The sequence below is a fragment of the Streptopelia decaocto genome, assembly GCF_964273445.1.
Source record: "Streptopelia decaocto genome assembly, chromosome: 3".
Taxonomy (NCBI): Eukaryota; Metazoa; Chordata; class Aves; order Columbiformes; family Columbidae; genus Streptopelia; species Streptopelia decaocto.
The window spans coordinates 117,715,238-117,731,971 of record NC_138656.1 but is presented as its reverse complement, the minus strand read 5'-3'; the positions used below and the strand labels follow the sequence as shown (position 1 = coordinate 117,731,971).

Below are 16,734 nucleotides of genomic sequence, written 5' to 3'. Positions count from 1 at the left end.
CCAGGGCTGCTCCCTGCTCTGAAGATCTGAACTATGGAGGATGATGTTGGGAGCAAGAAACTCACAAATATAAGTTTGGAGGTGGCTGAAGAAGTTCAGCGCTTACACAGTCCTATTTTTTATGGGTATGTGGGGTCTTCTGCCCTAATGCATCCTGTAGGTATCAGAGGGGACCGTGTTGTGTACTGTGTCCTAGCCTGGATCCAGCACAGGAAAAGAAAACACCAACTTCAGCTTTATTGCAAAGGAATCTCCCAAGAGGACTCCCCAAGGCAGACCAGTGAGGGAGAACAGAGGGGGTAGTTGTTCTCCTAGATCTGGGCTTTGCTACCATCACTGAGAGATGGAAAAGCTCTTTGAGGGTTTTTCCTTTTTAAATTCACCTATTTAATCTGGAGTGTTTGTGATTAAATTCCCAACTAGAGAGGAAACTCTTGTGGCAGAAACTGGAAATCCAGTGATGCGGCTTTGGGTTTGCTTCAAATTTCTGCATCTCGCTGCAGACATGGCTTGAGGGTGTGACTTCTGAGCAAAACAGAGAGTGAGATTTCTGTTCTGCTTGACTTGGCTGCTTCAAGCTCTTGGTGGCTGAGTGCACGCTGGTAGAGCTGCACATAGCCTGGAGAACAGGAGGCTGAGGGGAGACCTTCTCATTCTTTACAACTGCCTGAAAGGCAGTTGTAGCATGGAGGGTGTTGGTCTCTTGTCCCAAGTAACAAGCAACAGGATGAGAGGAAACAGCCTCAAGTTGCACCAGGGGAGGTTTAGGTTGGATATCAGGAAAAAATTATTCAGGGAAAGGGTTGTCAGGCATTGGAACAGGCTGACCAGGGCAGTGGTGGAGTCACCATCCCTGGAGGGGTTTAAAAGATGCGTAGATGAGGTTCTTAAGGATATGGGTTAGTGACAGTGTGAGATTGACAGTTGGACTTGATGATCTTGAGGGTCTTTTCCAACCAAAATGATTCTCTGCTTTTATGATTCTATATGCACTTGTACATGGGCAATACCTATTTATGTATGTATGTACCTGTCTACATGTTTATCTATCTGTCTCTTGATCTATCTGTCCATGCATCCATCTATGGACCATGTATGCATGTCCATGTACATGGAGGCATGTGAGCAACCTTATACACACACTGTGTTTTTGTAAAGATGGCTGAGATGAAGGCAGGATAGCTTGTTGTCATGGGGAGCCGACTGACACAGATGGACTCTTCCTCCTCTCCCAGGTGGCAGAGGGAATGGCCTACATCGAGAGAATGAACTCCATCCACCGCGACTTGAGAGCTGCCAACATCCTTGTCTCAGAGACCCTCTGCTGCAAAATTGCTGATTTTGGCCTGGCCAGGTTCATCGAGAATGAATACTTGGCGCAAGAAGGTGAGTGTTGTTCCCAGGTTTGACTCACCAACACATTACCTTTGTCTCCAATCCTCCTGCCACACAGACGTGCCAAGGTATGAGACATCCAAGATCTGGGCTGGGACACGGGACACCATCACTGATGGTGTGAGACCAGAGGTCCCATGGCAGCATTGTCAGCACCCTGGCAGCGGGCAGAGCTAGCAAAAGAGCCAAAAACAAGGTCCCAAGAGTGGGGGACAATAAAGAGCAAGTGAGGTTTGCAGAGGGAAATGGAAAAAAAGCATATTTTGGCACAATTTGGGGGAGTCCTGCTGAATCTCAGGTTGTGTTACCAGAGAAATTTGGCCTCTGCTGATGGTACCTGCTGCCTGTGCTGGTGTGTTCACACTGAGTCAGTCTGGAGGGAAGGAAATAGCAGCCTAAGTCGGTCACCGCAGCCTGTGGGGATGCAGGCAGGAGCTGGAGCCACGAATCTGGACCTGAAGGCAGTTTCCAGATGTCTTGGGCAAACCGAGCCCAGAGGAGATCGGGTCCCTTCCATCGCAGAGGGACAACTTGCAAAACTTGGGAGAAGGTGTGCAGCTTGGCAGGTGTTTCTCATAGGAACAGAGTGCCTTGAGCATCCAAAACAAAAACAGAAACAAACAGACAGAAAAGGAAAGGAAGAGGAAAGGAAGAGGAAAGGAAGAGGAGAGGAAAGGAAGAGGAAAGGAAGAGGAAAGGAAGAGGAAAGGAAGAGGAAAGGAAAGGAAGAGGAAAGGAAAGGAAGAGGAAAGGAAGAGGAAAGGAAAGGAAAGGAAAGGAAAGGAAAGGAAAGGAAAGGAAAGGAAAGGAAAGGAAAGGAAAGGAAAGGAAAGGAAAGGAAAGGAAAGGAAAGGAAAGGAAAGGAAAGGAAAGGAAAGGAAAGGAAAGGAAAGGAAAGGAAAGGAAAGGAAAGGAAAGGAAAGGAAAGGAAAGGAAAGGAAAGGAAAGGAAAAGAAAGAAAGGAAAATAATAAAATAAATAAAATAAATTGAAAAAATAAAATAAAATAAAATAAAATAAAATAAAATAAAATAAAATAAAATAAAATAAAATAAAATAAAATAAAATAAAATAAAATAAAATAAAATAAAATAAAATAGTCATACAACCCCCAATATCCTTCATGTTAATTTTAAATCTCCTAATGACTCCACCTGCAAAACTAAGACTCTTGCTTAGGCTGAGTCTCTGAACTGGTGCAGGAAACCTTGGCCAGAAGATGTGACAACTGATTTGATGGTGCAGAGGTCCACCTACAGCCATTGGACCACAGGGTTAAGTCCAATTCCTCCATTGGCAGCTGCTTCTCTGTACTTTGAGGTCAGATATGAGGTTATGTCATTCAGATTGTGAAGAGTCTTTATAGACCACCAGGGAAACAAACAGAAAGGACTGAAATAAAACAACTAAATCTGGCAAAAGTGGCTCTTACCAAAAGATTTTCGAATTTTGGAAATCCCTCCTTTCTCGAGAGTTGGGATGAAGCTAAAATTCCCCATAGAGAATATTCTGGGGAAAGAAAAGTGAATGCATTTTTTTTTCTCTTGTAAGATAGGGAAATTTTCTTTCATTTTTTCTGTTCCCAAAATATTTTATGATACATATTATGTCCATTTCAACATGTAAAACTATTTCAAAGTACTAAAAGCTCACAAATGCAATTTGTGGAATGTCATGAAGGGGTACAGTGATAATGCTGCAATTTTTAGGGCATTTTTTAGCATTAAGAGAAGTTTTGATGAAATTAATACAATTCTGTTGAAATACCCAAAGGAGCTACATTTCCAGTGGAAACGAGTTCCTATCAACATTTTTCCAGCCAGATTTAGTCTGAAATAACAACTGCCCCTCCATCTACTTTGAACAATTTTCACTTCACAGATTGCATTTCTGAGCCTCCTCAGTCTACCTGTCAGAGTGTGATGTGTAAGAACAAAGGCACTAATTTCACACATCCCGTTTGGGCTTTCAGTCCTGAAATAAAAATGTGGCTTCCTCTGCAGCCTTCAACACATTCAATTCCTACTTATCAAGGTATTTGGAGATTTTTTTTTTTTTTGCATTAGCTAAATTGAAATTTCATTCTTATGGTCATTGCTGTCCACAGTGTGCAAAAAAAGAACTTGGTGGACGAAAGAAAATGGTACTTCTTTTATTTTTAAATAGACATGTAGCTTTAAGAACAGGAGAATTTCTATTTGCTTCATCATTTATGTACTTTTGCTCAAAACAGCCGCCTTGCAGTGAGTGATTTTGTGCAGAATTAAATCCTACTGTTGTCATCTTATAAAGCTACTCAAGGAATTGGCTTTGAGTAGCACAGAGACATTGTTTGGGCCACAGCGCTGGTCCACGTTACCATTCCTGGCTCCATTCCTGAGACCCCAGTGCTAAACACACAAGAGATGCAGATTCCTCTAACTTCTTCAGTAAAATAGTTCACCTATGTTTTTTTAATCTGCATATTATCAGTGACCTCATGCACTGTTTTTTTTTTCACTATTTCACCTCTGTGGATCAGTATCTATAGGTGTTTATAAGCATATAATGTTTATATGTATGATGTTTATAAACATATGAAAGAAGACTTTAAGACAAAATAGCCTTGATTGCACTGGGGAAAAGAACCAAGAAAGGCAGAGATGCAAGGCAGAAATGACCTTTTAATAAATGCAGAAGATAGGCAGCAGTTACTAGAGAACTGGGGACATTTATCCTGGAGAACAGGAGTTGAGGGGAGACCTTCTTGCCCTCTGCAACAGCCTGAAAGGAGGTTGGAGCTAGGGCGAGTCAGGCTCTGCTCCCAAGGAACAAGTGATGGGATGAAATGGCCTCAAGTTGCGCCGGGAAGGCTGAGGTTTGATCTAGGGAACAATTTATTTCTGGAAAGGGCTGTCAGGCATTGGAACAGGCTGCCCAGGGCAGTGGTGGAGTCACCGTGCCTGGAGGAGTTGAACAGATGCAGAGGTGAGGTTCTCGGGGACATGGGTCAGTGCCAGGCGTGGGGTAATGGTTTGACTCAATGATCTTGAGGGTCTTTGCCAACCAAAATGATTCTAGGAAATTCTGTGAAAGTGTCTTCCTCTGGTCTTATTCCATAACTCCATGGCACCATCAAGAAGCCCCATGACAGCCTCCTCATGCAGGCAACAGCCTGCAGGACCAAGGGCTCAGTTTCAGGGGGCGGCTTGTCCATCCCTGCAGGAGCAGAGGGACATGTTGTACCTCCATGTGCTATTTCCCTTTTCTTCCTCCTCACAGGTGCCAAATTCCCAATCAAATGGACAGCACCAGAGGCCATTAACTTTGGAGTTTTCACCATCAAATCTGATGTGTGGTCTTTCGGGATCCTCCTGACAGAAATCATAACCTACGGCAGGATCCCTTACCCAGGTACGCTGTGAACACGGGATGAGTGAGCATCAGCTTCAAAGCGTTTAGCGCTGCTTTACACTTGGAGACACGTACCCAAGTGCACACACGTGTGCCCAGACATACACCTGTGTGTCTTCATGCTGTGTTTCCTTTTCTGGGCTCTCATAAATGTCATTTATAGTTGTGAAAGCCAAAACCTACAGAGGGGAGTCAGGGAGGGGGCAGAGGGATGGAGGGGGGAGTGCAGCCTTGAAGAAAGGATGGTGCACAGATATGGCCCAGCATAGTGGTTCCTCACACTCCTCCAGCCGCGACTGGATGTGACCTAACGGGACCACTGATCTTCTCCACCAGGGTGCTGAATAACTCCTGTTGGGTTGTGTTTTCCTCCAGGAATGACCAACCCAGAGGTGATTCGCAACCTGGAGCGGGGTTACCGCATGCCCTGCCCGGACATGTGCCCCGGCGAACTCTACAACATCATTCTGAAATGCTGGCGAAACAAGCCAGAGGAGCGCCCGACCTTCGAGTACCTGCAGTCAGTCCTTGAGGACTTTTACACTGCCACGGAGAAGCAGTATGAGCCAGAGCCTCAGCAGTAAACCACGGTCCCACCAGCACCTGGGGACAGACCTGGAGGAAAGCCAACATCTCACACAGCCTGGTGATGACTCATTTCAGGCCCTTCCCTTTCTCCTGTGTGCCACCACGATGTGTTTGGAGATGGGGAATGAGGAGGAAGATGAGGGAAGTGGATGCTGCCAGCTCTGTGGTTATCATGGAGATTAACGAGGTGTCTGAGAGCTGGCACAGCTCCTTCCCCATACACCTTGGAGGTCTATACTCATTTCATGGACATTGTCTCTACCACGAAGGACAGTGGGCTCCTTCATGGCTCACACAGAGAAAGTAAAGCCCCTCAGCCCTGCAACTGCATCCCCAAGAAGTGGGGCCCATGGCTGGGGTGATGGTTGGGGTGCGGGTGAACAATCTCCCCCCTCTTCTGAAGCCATTGCTGGCAATACTACAACCCACTTCATGCTGCAGACAGGGATGGGAGTGTGTTCTTTCTGCACCTCCTTGAGCTGCACCAGCCCCCCAAGTTCTGGAGCAATCTCTCCAAGTGGTGCCACCCCTCTGCCTGAAGCCAATAATAAAGAATGGTATAAGACCATTGTGCATTTCTTGATTTGGGTTTCAGGGTGAGAATAGGTCCTTGGGCTTCTCGTGCCCACCCCCAGCCCATGGAGGAGAAGGAGGAGAGGACATGGAGCTCCCCGGGCAGCTGGGAGTGACGCTGGGGTGATACCCGGAGGGATGCCCAGGAGGCACCCCAATGACCGCTGGCACAGAAGAGATGGAGCCCGGAGTGAGGAGAGATGTTCGTGATGTGGCCACGAGGTGTCCCTCCTTCCCCGAAAATATGGGTGGCTCCTGTCAAAAAAAACCAAACCCCAAAATTACAAAAAATACCCTCCTTGCTTTGCTGAGCCCTTCACTGCCCAAACTCCTGATGCAGCGACCATGCATCATGCCAGCCCCGCAGCAGGTCCACATCCAGCACCAGGAGGGTTCAAATGCCCTTTCCATGCTCTTGAATACATCTGGGACCCACTTCTCTAAGGTTAATGGCCATGTCAGGCTGCAGAGTGGTCTCCAATCAGTAGTCAGTTGGGTTGTGGGGGGTGGATGATGAAGAAATAAGGCAGAGATGACACTCTGAAAGGGTGTGAGGACCAGGTTGGGACCCAGGTGGACCCGCCTTCAAGTTATGGACCTGAGCAGCAACTCCTTGGGGTGCTTGGTCTGCTGTTTTCTACCCTGTGAACCAGAACTTGAGTGGCGAACCAGATTTTGAGTCTTGCTCTAGAGAGAGCTTCTCATAGTGTAATGTCAACAGGATGATATGCAAAAGAATCACAGAATCCCAGAATATCAGATGTTGGAAGGGACCTGGAAAGCTCATCCAGTGCAATCCCCCTGCCGGAGCAGGAACACCCAGATGAGGTTACACAGGAAGGTGTCCAGGCGGGTTGGAATGTCTGCACAGAAGGAGACTCCACAACCTCCCTGGGCAGCCTGGGCCAGGCTCTGACACCCTCACCATGAAGAAGTTTCTTCTCATATTTAAGTGGAACATCTTGTGTTCCAGTTTTAACCCATCACCCCTTGTCTTACCATTGGCTGTCACTGAGAGGAGCCTGGCTCCATCCTTCTGACACTCACCCTTTATATATTTATAACATTAATAAAGTCTCAGTCTCCTCCAAGCTCAAGAGCCCCAGCTCCCTCAACCTTTCCTCACACGGGTGATGCTCCACTCCCTTCAGCATCTTTGTTGTCCTGCGCTGGACTCTCTCCCTGTCCTGCTGGAACTGAGGGGCCCAAAACTGGTCACAAGATTCCAGGTGTGGTCTCCCCAGGGCAGCGTAGAGGGGCAGGAGAACATCTCTGACCTACTGACCACCCCCTTCTAACCCACCCCAGGTACCATTGGCCTTCCTGGCCACAAGGGCCCAGTGCTGGCTCATGGTCATCCTGTTGTCCACCAGGACCCCCAGGTCCCTTTCCCATACACTGCTCTCTAATAGGTCATTCCCCAACTTATACTGGAACCTGGGGTTGTTCCTGCCCACTTGCCCTTGTCATATTTCATTAATTTTTTCCCCAGGAAAGAAACAGCAAATAAGACCCCTGTATTCCAGAAAAAATACCTGACCTTCACCAACACTTGACACAGTTACCTGTGGAGAGCCTAGAAGGAAAAAGGAGTGAGAAGGTTCATAACAAATCTGTAGGGACAACAGTGCTACCAGCTGCTACATTCACTCCAAGGCCTTGATCTTCAGTGCCATAACCTGTCCAACATCTGTGATGAAAAAAATCCCCCAATACAATGCCAACATCACTTCCCAGGTGTTCCTGACAGGACAATGTTGCTTGTGTCAAGGTGAGTGGGACTTTGCCTGACTTCAAGTGCTGTTTATCCCTCCATTGCAGACCCACAGCTGGGAGAAAGAACATGGTGGGACTGGTTTAGTATTCACAGGAGGCCAAAGTCTTTGGAGATGGCTGTTTTTTATAGCTTGGAATTGTCATTCCCTGCACCCTCAGGAGTGAAGGAGGCTTTAATAGCAGAAAATAGGTGTCTCAGGCACAGGAGGAGGGGAATGGGGTGAGATGATCCAGCCTCAGAAATCCTAGATCTAGTGGAGACACCCTAGGGTGTCCAGGACATTTTCACAGGGCTGGTGGATAGAGGTCTCTGGGAGACCTGCACCCCTCTAAGACTGCAGCTGGAGCTGGATGGGAAACCTGGGTTTGTTCAGGAGGTGGGATTCCACCCCCACAAAATGTCCAAAGCAGAAGGTAAATCAACCTCTGGTGTTTCAGAGCTCTTTTCTTATCCCACCTACGACACATCTGATCTGCAACTGCTTTCCACAGCGGATCCATGGGCAGCTTCACTCCTTGTGGAAGATGACGAAGTTTCCTTCCAAACATTTCTGTGAGAAGTCATCTTCCAATTCATCATGAAGAACTGGAGAGTAGCCATGTGGCCAGGGTCCCTACATGGTTAGACATAAAGACACATAGATGAGGTTCTTAGGGACTTGGTTTAGCACCAGTGTTAGGTGAACGGTTGGACTCAACGATTTTGAGGGTCTCTTCCAACCAAAATTATTCTATGATTCTATGATCAAACCATCAGCAAACCTCATCCAACCACCTCCATTTTAACAACATTGTTCCTGGGCCCCCTGAACCCAGTGCTAGTAGGCTCTAGTGCTAATTTAAGATGGAACAGGCTTAGTCCACTTGTTTCATGGTTCCAAGGGACAAGGTGTATGTGCTATAACTATACAAAGCCAGCTTTGAACAAGAAGCATTGATTAGTCGTTTATTCAATGATTTCACTGGAGATGAAGAAACAGCCTTTCCCCTTGCTTGAACTCCATCTTGATCTTTCACATGTACCAGGAACTACATGCAGAAGTAAGAAATTTCTATTAATGAGGTGACACACTGCAAATAAATACAGATGAATGATACATGATGCCTTGGCTGCAAGTATTTTATTGAACTGAAAACTGGGAATTATTTGTGTTGGAATAAAACAGGAAGAAGAGTTACAGGGTTTTTTCTAAGCACTTGTGCATGGCTTTATCACCCAAGGCCAAAGAGTCAAGCAGTGTAGCTCAATTTAGAAAGGAAAAGGATATTTTTATGGCAAATAGGAGCATGTGGCCAAGACCAGGGTGAACATAACAGACTGTGAGTTTTGTTTCTTTTGCAATTGAAACTTTAGAATTTTATTCATGCTGCACAAATATTTGTTGAATTTTGTTCCCTGCCACGCCTGTGATAAATGGATAGGGCAGACACTCACCTGGCTGCATAGTCATACGTTCTTCCATCACAAAGCCATTGCAGACGACACTGGCAACTCCTCTCTTGCTTAAGGGAGTGGGACTGGAGGCTGTGCCACCACCTTGAGTCTTTCCAGGGGATGGAGGGAGACCATGAGTCCCATGAACAGCCATGGTTCTATGCAATAGCCACCAAAACCAATGGGAAATGGACCCAGAGCTCCACCATAGCAGAGGTCATTCAGTTAGGGAGAAAAGGACCTGTACTCCAGTCTTCATCCTGGACATGTATATCTCCATGAACTGGAGAGAGTTCAGAGAAGGGCGACAAGGCTGGTGAGGGGTCTGGAGCACAAGTGTGATGGGAAACGGTTGAGGGACCTGGGAGGTTCAGCCTGAAGAACAGGAGGCTGAGGGGAGACCTTCTTGCTCTCTACAATTGTCTGAAAGGAGGTTGTAACATGGAGGTTGTTGGTCTATCCTCTCAAGTAACCAGTGATAGGACAAGAGGAAATGGCCTCAAGTTATGCCAGGGGAGGTTTAGGTTGGATATTACGAACAATTTCTTCCTGGAAAGGGCTGTTGGGCAATGGAACAGGCTGTCCAGAGCAGTGGTGGAGTCACCATCCCTGGAGGGGTTTAAAAGATGTATAAACGAGGTTCTTAGGGACATGGTTTAGTGCCAGTGTTGGGTTAATGGTTGGACTCTATTAACAGGATTACCTAATGATATGTATCTTGCATAACAACAAAGATAGTCCTTTGATTTCCTCCCCAGGTACCAGGTGGTCTTTCCAAAGACCACTGGAATGGTCTTTGCAATTCTCATATGGAAAAACCCAGACCATCATTATTAGTCTTGGCTACTGCTTTCCCATGCAGCCTTGGTCCTGTTACTTCACCCCCATCTTCTGTCTGAACTTTCATCTGTGCAAGTAGTGTCTGGTGTTCTGTCGGTGTTGGGTTCATCTGCATTAACACCCTGTTTGCAAGTGGTTTGAAGTGCTGGAGAGGAGGTTTCTGTGGTATTTCTCAGTTCTTCACCTACAGATGTGGAAATACACCCCTGGCTTCAGTGTAAAACCTTCTGCAGGCAATCACTGTGCACTGTGACATCGTAGCAGAGCAGAAAGTGCATCTGGAAACTTGGAGCCAGAGCCAGGGGGTGAGACAGGCATGGAAAAATCAGCAGGTGCTCAGAGGAGAGAGGTGAGAGCAAGAAAAAAAGAGAAGGAAAACCAGTGAGAGTTCAGGAGGGTGGTGAGCAGCAACGCTGAGGTGGCTTCTCTGATGTCTAGTAAGGTGTGAACTACAGCTGAGGCATCACCAGCCGTTCATCACTATGTGGATTTTCTCATGTCTGATAAAAGATCAAGCACAACATACACCACAGGCTTTCCTGAGTGTCTTTAGGAAGCTGGGTTAAAACCAGAGCAGGACAAGAATCATAGAATGTCCTGACTTGGAAGGGACCCACAAGGATTATGGAGTCCAACTCCTGTCCCTGCACAGGACACCCCACAGTTCACACCATGTGTCTGAGAACATTGTTCAGTCTCTTCTTGAACACTGTCAGGCTTGGGGCCATGACAGCTCCCTGGGGGAGCCTGTTCAGTGTCCAGCACCCTCTGGGTGAAGAACCTTTTCCTAATGTCCAACTGAGATGAAAGAAGAGAGTAGCGAGAAGGAAAAGGAGGGAGTGCATGGCCCTATCTAGAGGATAAAGACCTAGAGTTTCTCAAGTAAGGCTCTTCTATCCTCTTCTATCTCCTCATGCTGTATTAACACCCCAATCTGCCTGACTCTGGTTCACACTGCAACCCTGTATGTGCAGGACTCACCAGGGCAAGGGTAAAGAAGAAAAGTCCATTACATTTCCAGATCTCTGGCTAATGGGGGAGCTGGTACCCTTTTGGGGAAGGAGGTTGCCCAGCAGGGAGAGGCCTGCGTCTACTTTAACAGGCTGCAGATGGACTCTGGAGCTATGAGGCGATGGGTTTGGCTGACAGGTGTAAAGCAAAAACAGAGCAGAGATGTATTGAAGTCACATCCTGGGAAATTTGCTTTTTTCAGTGCTGTCCCAAGCCAGGTTTGGTCCTGAGCAGAACAGCATTGGCAGGAAAAGTATCACCAACAGTGCACACTGGCATGTGCCAGGAGCTCAGGACCTCCCCCAGGGTGAAAAAGAGCCTGTCAACCTGAGGATCTGGGTGTCCCCACCTGCTCCAGGCATGACATGGTGCCTGGAGCTTGCCACACTGACACCAAAAAGTGAGGAAGGGATTCCAGGGAAGGGAGGTGGTGAGGAGCCCTCACCTTGCTCTGGTTTACCTCCACCCGCCCACAGCCAAGCAAATATCCCCTGGCAAATACTGCAGAGCAAACAAGGGCATCAGAGTCCTGCCAGGCTGAGCTCTGGTCTCCAAGCTTCTCCACCAAAGGGAACAATGACCACTTTTTTCACCAGGAGGGCCAGAAAGCTCACTAGCCTAGTGTTTACAGCCAGGGGAGACTTCACCTGGCTTGTTTCTCCAAGAAGAAGTCTTGGTTCAGAGCACCCCCATGGGCTGGTGAAGCTCCAGGCTGGGTCTGAAAAGTGTGGGGCCCATTCCTGAGCACGCCTTAACCAAAGGAGAGGTTGGGGACATGCGTCACAGCCAGGCTATGTGGGTGGCAGAGAGCAAAGATGTGTTACTGATGTGATGCAGAGTGCCCAGCAAATCTGCCCAAGGAAAGGCCCCTTCATCCCCACCAGCATCTCAGCACAGCATCCCATCTCTGCCAGCAGCCAGACAAACCATAGAATCATAGAGTCATAGAATCACAGAATGGTTTGGTTTGGAACAGACCTTCAAAGCTCATCCAGGGCCACCCCTGCCATGAGCCGGGACATCTTCACCAGCTCAGGTTGCTCAGAGCCCCGTCCAGCCTGGCCTGGGGTGTCTCCAGGGATGGTTCATCCACCACCTCCCTGACCAACCTGGGACTGGCTCTTGCCACCATCAGTGTCAAAAATTTCTTCTTTATGTCTCTCCTGAATGAAGTCCTGTAAGTGATGCACAGTGCAGGATGCTGCAAACTGTGTGGAGGGGTGTGAGGAGGGTGTGCAGGGTGGGTGAGCACTTACAGGTGCCCGTGGAGAGGTGACATCCACATGTACTTGCTCAGCCCCAGTGATAGTGTCCACTGTGGGGACTATTTGAGTATTGTGGTGGACAGCCTTCTGGACAACTCAGTCCATGCCAAACAATTACATTCAAAGTTTCAACCCTGAACTTGGACAGGAGGTTTGGGTACACTAGGCTGCCTTGGGACAGGTTTCTCCCAGGGGTTGCTGCAGCCAGTGTCTTGTCAGACCTATATCACCCTTTTCTTATTACCACGTGCCACCTGAAAATATCTCGACAAAACTGAGTATTTCACAGAGAAAACATGCTCACTCAAATTGAAGCTGTCAGGAAGACTCTTGGGATAGACAACAAAAGAAGTGTAGGAGAGATTCATACCAAAGAAGCTAGGGGTTTGGTGGACTTCTCAGGGCAAAACCTGGATATTTGGAATGCCAAATGCCCAGCCTAGTGGTTAGTGCCTTGGAGAACAGATATTGGGATGAAACTTGTATGCTAGAATATCCTTTCTCAGGGAAGGTCCGTAGCATGAGCTCAGTCTTTATCAGATGCCACAGGAGCTGAAAGAGATGCTGTGAATGCCCCAAATGCAGAACAAGCTTCAGATTGGAGGAGGCAGCTTGTTAGACAACAGGGAATCCAACTGCAAGGATCCCCTCACTGTCGATAACCAGCCAGCTAACCCACATTTTCCAAAACACCTCATGGATGGAACTTATTTGGACTTACTGGGTCCCATGTGAACCATAAAAACATTTCCAAAATCTCAGCAATATTGAGACAGTGGGAAAAAAACAGTTCTCCAAATTATCTCTCTGTACCTTGAACCACCACATGCCCCTGTGGCCTATCTACAACAAGATCCCATACAGAGCTTTAGAGAGCAAGAGTTTTATTCCAGTCTCTGATTATGTCTTGCAGCTTTCATTCTAGATTTTCCTTCCCAAAGATGCCACTATTTTGAGGAAATTCTTCATAGTGAGGTGCAAAATGGAGGTCCCTGGAAGCAAGTCAAGGTGCTGAGTCCTCTTGGCAGTCAAGCCTGGACAATGCGGACCTCAGGATGAGGATTTTTTTCTTAGCTGTCATGTTGATACGCAGCTCAGCTATTAACAATACACCTTTCTTTTGGCCTCATGAGGGCCTGAAACATTATTACTTCTGGATTTAGACATTGTGGTGGTCACCACTTCTGTATCAAGGGCCAGCAGGCAGTAACAGGAACGTGGACTGCAATTACCCGCTCGTAGTGAAGTTTTTGAAGGATAAAACCAATAAATGTGATAAGGAGGGTCACACTCTGAGGAAAGTTCAGTGTGTGTAGGTGGGGGGCTGTTCATGAGGACCCATTTGGCCAGAAATGGCAGCTATAGCCATATAGGTGTCTGGGAATGAAGATGACTAGTTTGGACCTATCTGCTTCCACTGGCATTTGATGATCATATATCTGCATCCCTCTGTGTATGACATTAAGAGGGAATGCAGTCAGTTTTCCGAATTTCCCTGGAATCTGAGTGTCTGCCTGGTGATTCTGAGCAAACAGCAGAGGAACAACTCCAGATTAGGAATTTCAGTATATTTCCAAGTGGAGAGTGGCATGTAGGAACCCAGCCCAGAGATGAGCTCACCTATTTTATTTGGGAAGAAACCCTTGCAAGAAAGATCTGGCCTGGCCTCCAGGTTCCCCTCTGCAAAGTGATGTGAGCAACAACAAACCTTCTTCCCACTGAACCCTACATGCATGGACTGATACTCTCCCCTGCCCCACAAGTTATGAGTCCCAGCCAGGGCCCCAGTTCACCCATAGAGATATATTAGGAAGGGTAAAGACTGGAGCTATATGGGGCAGTGATCATTGCTATAGGACACCCCCCTTGCAAAGAGGAAATGCAAAACACAGAGAACCTCCAAGCCATAGCGATAAATCTTGACTGGAGGTATTTAAAAGATGCATAGATGAGGTTCTTAGGAACATGGGTTAGTGACAGTGTGAGGTTAAGAGTTGGACTCCAAGATCTTGAGGGTCTCTTCCAACCAAAATGATTCTATGATTCTATGATTCTACGATTCTATGATTCTACAGCTGCGGCGTGTGCTCTTGCAAGCAGAGGGTTGTTCACCTGCCTTGAACAGGTAAATGCGAGAACCTTTACCCAGATCAAGTCTTCAGAACTGTCCTGTCCTGTCCTGTCTAGGAGTTCAGAAATGAATATGACAACAAGCCCTTCTGCACTTGAAGTTGGACCCTGTCCTACAACAAGGGTGTGCTCTAACCTTCCTTCTCTACCAGCAACTTGCCTTTGCCAACTTCATCAAATGACCTTTGCCATTTTCAACAAAGGGCCTCAAGGTACTGCTAGAGCCATTATGGGTGGTGTTGACTCTGCAGTACCTTAAATTTTTGAGCCTACTCATTACAGCTGTGGTGGAAAACAAAAAAAAGTACCTGGCCTGTCCTCTGACCCTGAGGCCAGCTAGTCTGGTATGGCCACATTCACACTATTAAATTCTCCAAGCCTCCAGAACATGGTGGACATATCTAAAATATATTTTAGGAATGTTGTGTGCTGACTCTTGACCAATGCCAAGGGATTGTGTGGGTCTGTGCTGGTTGAACTGGGCCAAGCTGATGCTAGGAGTATGTTAACAATTTAGCACTGCAGATGATCAAATTGCTGGCTGTGTTGAATTTACTAGAACAGATATATCTACTAAGCCCAATTTTGCCTGAAATCACCAGCATTGATTTTCATCCGATGGACAGAGCCACCTCGCTCCATGGACCAGAACCACCGAGGAGCTAGATCAGCCCAACTGAACAGACTGGAGAAAAGCACCTCTGCCATCTATGGGCTGGCAATTATTTATCCCAGGTGTTTAGATGCTCATATAGGTTGGGGTCTATATGGGCCAGGAGCCCCCTGTGTAGACTATCTCTAGATCTCCTCTCCTTGAGCTGTGCAGGATCGCCACACAGCTCACGTCGCACCGTAGGTGGTCCTCCAGCCCCACCGCATGGTCGCTTCCCTCTGATAACTCCGAGGTCTTAAAGGTCACCCCAAGGGCAGTGGGTGGACATGTATCAACCAGCTTCGACATGCTGCACTCCAGGAGTAGCTGTGTTTAGACCCAGCGACTCTCTGATCTTCAATAACCTGGCAGCAGCTTGTAAACACTGCGCTTGACATGATAGCATCCTCAGTGAGCAATTTACACCCTTCCCCCCGGTCCTTCTATCCTCTCTTCACTCCCACAGCATTGGGAGGCTGATGGAGAGGCATGCTCAGAGCTAAAATTGCTAAAATATGCTCACCTTGTGGCTGAGAGTCAGCTAAGGGGAAGAGTTGGGGAAGACTGAAGGGCTGGGAGCATTCGTGTATGTGTGTCCTCCACGCACAGCTTTGAGTATGTGGTGTTAGAGAAGCGCTCCTAGGTGCTTCTAAACCATTGCCTTAGTTTGTCTCTTGGGTATCTGGTCTAAAAAGAGTAGGATGGTGGAAGATTGTAAAGCCTGTATCTGTAACATCCTAGCCCCAAGATGTGACTTGCAAATCTAAGGCTATATGTTGGGATATAAAGCAACACCCACCAGACTGGTGGTCTAGACATGCCTCCTGTTTCACAGCCTCAGTTTCCTCAGATCTGAGCCCTGGGGACCAGCTGTATTTTACTCAGGGGGTTCCTCACAGCCTTGTCCCCCTTAGATGCACAAGGATATCTGCAAGGCCAGGCTGGACGGGGCTCTGAGCAACCTGATCTGGGTGAAGATGTCCCTGCTCACCACAAGGGGTTGGATTAGATGAGCTTTGAAGCTCCCTTCCAACCCAAACCATCCTATGATTCTATATCAGGATGATTCACCACAGAGAAAATGCCCAACCGCTGTCCTTTCTGAAGCAGGAGGAGATCATAAAGATGGATGGAAGGAAAGGGGACTGTCACATTGCTCTGTCTTATACTGAAACATGGAAAAAAACCCTTTGAACCGCCATCTCCCAATTGTCCACCCTGCTGAATGTGGCACAGGTCTGGCTTGGCCTGGCTAGCACTGGCCCAGAGGAGTCCCAGGCATGGTTTGAGGGTTTTCACAGGCCGGGGACCGTTCCCAACAGCCATTTTGAATGTGACCATCTTTTCCTGAAGGGGATGAGAGCTTGAAAGGATGGATCCCATCCATGCTGGTCTTCAAGACCAGAGAGTGAATGTACTCCCTGTGTTCCCATTCACTTCCACCTGGGAAGAAACTGAAGTGTGAAGGCAGGAGAAATCAAAGGGCTCTCCAGCCAAAATCCCCCCCTTTCCTTCTCCCCTAGCAAAGCAGCGAGGTGAAGGCCATGGGACAGAGCCCAGCTGTGCCTAGTTATTTCCAAGGCAGTTTCCCATGCAATCCTTGCTGACGGCCCCACTCCCCCTCCTCCTTCTCCTCCTCATCCTCCTCCTCCTCCTCTTGCTTCAAGCAGGGCTGT

At 47.5% G+C, this 16,734-nt stretch overlaps 1 protein-coding gene across 1 annotated transcript in view; it reads left to right on the top strand.

The window, feature by feature from the left end:
- Positions 1-5,924, top strand: part of BLK (BLK proto-oncogene, Src family tyrosine kinase) — a 48,728-nt gene extending 42,804 nt beyond the window's left edge. The window contains exons 11-13 of the mRNA XM_082049511.1: positions 1,236-1,386; positions 4,657-4,788; positions 5,164-5,924. Coding sequence (XP_081905637.1) covers positions 1,236-1,386; positions 4,657-4,788; positions 5,164-5,372 — 492 coding nt within the window. The 3' untranslated portion in view covers positions 5,373-5,924. The remainder of the gene's footprint in view (positions 1-1,235; positions 1,387-4,656; positions 4,789-5,163) is intronic.
- The last annotated feature ends 10,810 nt before the right edge of the window (positions 5,925-16,734 follow it).